This window comes from Pyrgilauda ruficollis, unplaced genomic scaffold (assembly GCF_017590135.1).
Source record: "Pyrgilauda ruficollis isolate IOZ18807 unplaced genomic scaffold, ASM1759013v1 scaffold132, whole genome shotgun sequence".
Lineage (NCBI taxonomy): Eukaryota > Metazoa > Chordata > Aves > Passeriformes > Passeridae > Pyrgilauda > Pyrgilauda ruficollis.
This window is the reverse complement of record NW_024511655.1, coordinates 647,755-653,754: the sequence shown is the minus strand read 5'-3', so window position 1 is coordinate 653,754 and position 6,000 is coordinate 647,755. Positions and strand designations below refer to the sequence as shown.

General features: G+C 50.7%; 1 protein-coding gene across 3 annotated transcripts in view; it reads left to right on the top strand.

The window, feature by feature from the left end:
• The first annotated feature begins 1,066 nt into the window (after nucleotides 1–1,066).
• The window catches only part of ANO1 (anoctamin 1), a 71,322-nt gene continuing 66,388 nt past the window's right edge, over nucleotides 1,067–6,000 (top strand). For all 3 annotated transcript variants that reach the window (XM_041459202.1, XM_041459201.1, XM_041459200.1), the window contains exon 1: nucleotides 1,067–1,187. In XM_041459202.1, coding sequence (XP_041315136.1) covers nucleotides 1,130–1,187 — 58 coding nt within the window. In that variant the 5' untranslated portion in view covers nucleotides 1,067–1,129. The remainder of the gene's footprint in view (nucleotides 1,188–6,000) is intronic.

Below are 6,000 nucleotides of genomic sequence, written 5' to 3'. Positions count from 1 at the left end.
AAAAAAAAAAAAAAAAAAAAAAAAAAAAAAAAAAGAGGAAGGAGACCGAGAATGGTGCAGATAATTCTGTGTCAGGTTTGCCTGAGTGGGTTTCTGCAGCACAGCACGGGCTCATGCTGTAACTTTGGAGAAGATCAGGGAATCCCTGTGGCGTGTTGAAAAGGGGAATTGCCTGAAATCCTACTCAAACCCCTGTATATAGTGTAGCCACACAGCGGGAGGTGTAAAAAGTGAGCGCCAGCTATTTTACACCTCACATTTAAAAAAAAAAAGTTTAAAAAATGTGTTCTTTGAGGGCCCGGGTTTGTCGGTGTCTGTGGCTACATTCAGAGCATCCCTCCAGGACCGATCTGGGAGAAGAAGCTTTCCCGGGAGACGGACTGCCCCGGCTGCCCCTGTGCCGGCGGGATGGAGAACTTTAACCCTGCTCTCCCAGCTGGGAATCTCGTCACCTTTCCCACCGGGGCTGTGAGAAACACGGGGAGTGTCCAACCCGCACTTTGAGCAAGGGAGAGCGATCCCTGGGCTTCAGCAGCAGACCCAGCCGCGCTTTTCCTTTTCACCTCGGGAAAAACGGGAAGGTGCGGGAGCTTCGGGGGGGCCAAAAAAAAAACCCAAAAAAGCCTGGGAAGCGGCGCGGGGTGTTCCTCCGAGTGCGGGGCGCGGGCGGGCGAGCTGTCCCGCAGCGCAGGGCGCGCTGACCTTCCGCGGCCGCGCTGTCCCCGCCCGCAGCTGCCGCCGTCGCTCCGGCGCCGCCGCCCCGCGCCCAAGGTCAGCCCCGCCGCCGCAGGTACGCGGGGATTGCGCGGGGGCGGCCGGGCGGGGAGAGCCGCGGCGTCACCGGGAAGGGAAGAGAAGGGAAGGGAAGGGCAGGGCGGGAGGGAGGAGGGCCGGCTCCCCGCGGAGGGCCGCGCTCCGGCGGGCCGGGCCGGCCGCCGCCCGGCGCTCGTATTTAAAGTGTGCCCGGGGGCGGCGGGGCGCTGCGCGGAGCCGCTCCCGGAGCAGCGCGCCCGCCCCGGCCGGGGGGGGACGAGGGAGGAGGAGGAGGAGGAGGAGCGGCGGGAGGAGGGATCCTGGCAAGTTGACTTTGGTACCAAGTGGCAGGCGGGCTGCGGAGCTCGGACGGGCGATGGAGAAGGATGAGATCCACCTGCGCAGGCTGCCGGCCGCCGCGCCGTGGGGACCGCGTAAGTGTCGGCCGCCGCCGCGCTGGGAAGGTGCGGGATGGGGGCGCGCTCCTGCCCGGCCGGGGACGGGCTCGGCGGGCGGCCACCCCGGCCGCCCCGATAAGGGATTTATTATTAGCGTTTCATCGACTATTTTTAAAAATCCAGAAATAATGGCCGCAGAGTACCGGTGAAATGAAATAGCTCGTCGCCCACCTCCCGCTTTCCCCCTCCCGCCGCCCGAAGCGTAAAACAGTGTAAAGTCCTTTTAACCTATATTAATATCATAATTAAAAGCTCGTCTAACCACGGGAAGCCAATCTAATTATGAAAAATTGCCGGAGTACGAAGTATATGTGACAAATCCTTGAGTTGATGATTGCTGTTAATTCACACCGTGCTGCGGAAGACGAGCTAAAAAAAAACCCAACTTGCTAAATGAAATGGATCTGTCTGAGATTGTCAGTAATGTTTTTACAGAACTGACTAAATCATGTATCTCACTATCATTAACTAATGTGTTCAGCAAAATAAATTATATATATTGGAAGGGGAAAATACATTCCTTGGCTGAGAAGTTGCAGAATGTTTGGAGCCAAAGAGCAGATCGTTTAAATGGTAGGGGGTGGGAATTTCCTTGGCTTCCCTCTCTAAATAAATCACGGCTCAGTGTCTGTGTGCATGCATGTGCACCCACATGCACATTTATATAAAATCTCTGTATAAAAAACCTTCGTGCACACGCACTGGGACACAAATTTTGCAAGCACCATTTACTGAATGCATTTCTTCTACCAGCTTGGAGACAATAAAACCAGAACCGAGATGCTAACCAGGAACATGCTGGAACACTTCTGATTATCCGGTTGAATTGTATACAAATGAAGTAAATTTAGCATGGCACCATTTATAAATTCCATGCTTTACAATCAAAATTCCAAATCTAGCTGTTTGCAGCTAAGAATAGCGCGGGGAGCCCTTTCCTTTACTCCCTCTTTTTGGATTCCCACGAAAACCGTTATCCTAGAGCCTGCTCATTAAATAGCCAAATATTTCACTGGAGTTCAGCCCATTTCTAGAAGAAATGCTGTTTGCTCATCAAACCTAGGCTGGCCAGAGCGCTCAGAATTGAAACTTTTTCTTTGATGTCTGACACAAAACAGGTGGGCTTTATATGTAAGGAGCAGGGACAGGGTTTCTGCATGACACTGGTTGTCCCACCTTAACTTCTTCCTGGAAATAAGGAGCTCCAAATTTGCACAACTGCAGTGGAAGGCAAGTAGATCATGGGAAGCTGAAGTGTTGTGGCAGTACATTAACAGAGATATCAGCAAGAGGACTAAATGATAAAATGGCACTGGGAACTACCATTACTCATGGGGCAGGTGGCAATTTATCAGGAGGTAATCGCAGCAATAGGGTGGTGAGAGTCCTGAGAAATTGAGTGACTTTTTATCTTTGAGAAGCAGTCTTTTACAGTGACATTATTTAATTTACTGAATCACCCCTTAGCAGCATGAACAGCTTCACTGATAAGTTCAAGGAGCAGTTTTGTTCTCAGCAGCATGTGTTTGTATTTCTGTTGATAACCTATCCAAAAGATCTTGTTTGTAAAAGCTGTTTCTAAAACAAAGCTCCCGTCTAATGACATAGCAGCATTTGTGGTACAAATTCACTTTGTGAATTGTTGGAGAGATGCATGAAAACCCATCCTTGAAGATTTTGCACTCAAAAAAATACTCCTGCAGACAGCAAAGGAAACCTGCTCGTTGCAAGGAGTTAGGAAAAAGTTGGGTGCAGTGAAAGGATGATGGAAGACAGCAAAGCAAAAGGCAAACTGTGCTCCCCTGAGCTCCGGGTAGATACTATCTGTTGCCTAAATCCAAAGTACTGTTTCAGTTATCACTTCCAAGGAGAAAAGTGAGCTCAGCACGTTATTTTTGGCCCTGTCGGTGGCATGAAAGGACAGGTGTCCTGAGCTACATCTGTGCCCTGAGGAGCCAGGCACCACAGCTGATGCCTGCCAGATTATTATGGTGCCCACCCCTTCTCCGTGCATGGGGTAACAAGTGCATCTGGTGAGGATGGGGTAAGGGTCACAACTGGGGTGGGCTCTGGGGCAAGGGAGGGGTATGTTGGCTCCTGAAAGGGCTGTGGTGATACCCTGTCACTGCAGAGAAAAGCTTGGAGGCACTGGGACAAGTGCCCAGGACTGAGCCCAGCTTTAGAAGTCAAGTCTTTACCCCTTAACCTTTCAGCAGTCAAAAATCCCCTGAGCAAACATCTGCCCCCTTTGACAACAAACTTAAATGCTGTCAGAGCAGCACCCCCAAAAATGAAATGTTTCTTCCTCTCTTCTCTGAAAGGCCTTGTTCAGTCCAGAGCAGGGAGTTCCAGAATGTCTCTGTAGGTTTCTGGTGTGTACAGCCCAGCTTCCCCTGGTAGCACTGCAGCTCTTTCCATTAACAGTGAAAATGATGGAGCATATTAAGCTAATAATTAATCAGAGATGACAAGGGACTAATAACTGTATTGATTTAATTAGGACTTCTTTTCCAGCTCCGTAACTTGCAGTCATGCACATCATTAACTTAATATTTTAATTTGTCGTAATAACTTATTAATTCCTGGGGGTGAGTGTGCACGCGGCCAGGGCAGCGGCTCTGACTCAGTGCCGGGCTGCAGGCATGTGCCACGGGAAGCATTCCCTGTCCTGCCCCAGGCTGGCAGCAAGCAGGACAGCCTGGCAGTCACTGGGAGCTCCGACAGGGCATCAGGGAAAGCGGGAAATGGGGCATCGTGGAGTCAGGTGTGGTGCGTGTGCTGGGAGGACGGTGGGGAGCCCTGGGGCCACACGCCGAGGGTTGCACGGGTGTGTGATGTGAAATATGGGGGAAAGCAACGTGCCAAAACAGAAGGCAGGCAGCAGAGTAACCCTGGGAAGTAGCAGTGTTTGTTGGCATCGGGAAGGGAAAAATGTCCCTTTTGACTCGAATGGCACCCTTTGAGTTCTGGCAGTTTTGAGAAAAGGAAATGCTTGGGGATGTGCTGTGGTTGGAAAATAATCACTTTTAATTAGGATCACTATGGGGAGAGGAGGAAAGGAAGGGGCTGTGATAGGCATGAGAAGCTTGAGGACTTTACTGTGTGAAAGGCTGATGAAAGCCAAGTTTGGCCCCACTCCCGTTTTATTGGGGATACTTGGCACTAACCGGGGCACGTTTGGCATCTTACACAGCTGGGTCCTGGGTGAGGTCCCCTGGGATCTTAGCCCTGACCAGAAACCTCTCCAGCAGGAAGGAGCTGTTCTCACTGAGATCATAGTGCTGAAAAGGTGCTTGTATCAGTCACGCTGTACAACCAGGTCTGGGCAAAAGAGATCCCCTCAGCTTCCACACAGAGCTCAGCAGCCTGCTCCCTCTTGTCCAGGTACTCGTGAATCTTTGCCGATTCCTCTGCTAATATCCTCATTTGCCACAGAGGGCAGTCAGCACAGGGATGAGATCTGGGAAAGCCAAAGGCACCCAGCAGGCTCCAGAGGAAAGACTGTCCGAAGTCCTTAGCAATGTCCTCAAGCAAGATGATTGGGAATTTGAAGCATCTACACTATCAAAACTTGCATTTCCTATAGAATTGATGGGTCACGGCGTAGGTGCACCACTGGTTCAGTGAGCTCCAGGAATGGAAGTCGCCACTCTCCTTATTCCCTGTGAGTGTTTTCAGGGATTCTGACAAAGCCTGTCTGCTCACAGCCTCACATTTCATTACACAAGCCAAGTCAGCAAAGTGGGATGAAAGAGCTCTGTATGATGTCTGAGACTGCAGAAGGTGTTCAGCTGGCGTGGCGTTATTCACCTCCCCAACCTCACCCATGTTTGCAGCCAAACTGGAGATCAGGACAAGACTTACAGTTCTGTCATAGGTACAAATCCCAAGGGGAGGGGGCTTTACAAATGACAAATTTTCAGGGGTTGGCAGCTTTGCTGGGGCTGTGTCACTGGGTTATTTTCAGTGGTGCTAAGTCATCTTGTGCCAGCTGTTAGATCTGAGCAATGCCACTAACACTGCGCCACTTTGTTCTGGTGCTTTGAAGACCACAGAGATAGTGGTGTCTCCATTGTTCCTGCAAAGTAATTTATGGTCAATGTGGGTCTTTTAGCAGCAACCACAATGTCTGCCTGGCTCGGGAGGCTCGGGATGCACAGGAAGCAGAGCTCCTCTGCTGGCCTGCATTAGTCACAGGCTGCGTCCTGGCCGAGCCCACATGCCCTCAGTGAAATAGACTTATTTATTTGGTTTAGCCTTTGATTTGTATCCCTCATCCCTCTATTTCTGAAAGTACTACTGCATCCTGGTGGGAGGGCCAGCCCTTCTCCCTGCCCCCTAACCTCCCTGCATCCTTTAGCCTTTCTCTGCAGCAGCTGATTCGTGTCCCCGCTCCGTCCTCACCTCACCTTTGTTCTGCCCTTTATGCTGCTCTGTGTGTTCCACGTTCCAGCTTCCTCTGCTCTTTCCAGTGGCTTGTCCCTGCCTCTCCTCTGTGGCTGGCCCACATGCCAGTGTTTGCTGTCTCCTTCAGACTCCCACAGTTCACATTTTTTGAACCTTCTGCTGGCAGTGTGTCCTTCCAGCCATTACAGAAACTCTTTCCAGATTTGAACTGATGGAAAGATAGCAGTAACACCAGACCCAGTGCCATTCCTCTTTAATATCTTTGCCTGCTTACCTTATCTACATATCTGATTTATTCTTGGCAGCTCTCTATCTGTGCAAGGACCTGGATGTACATTCTTATTCCTATCAGTGGTACATTAATAATGTATACAATTACTGA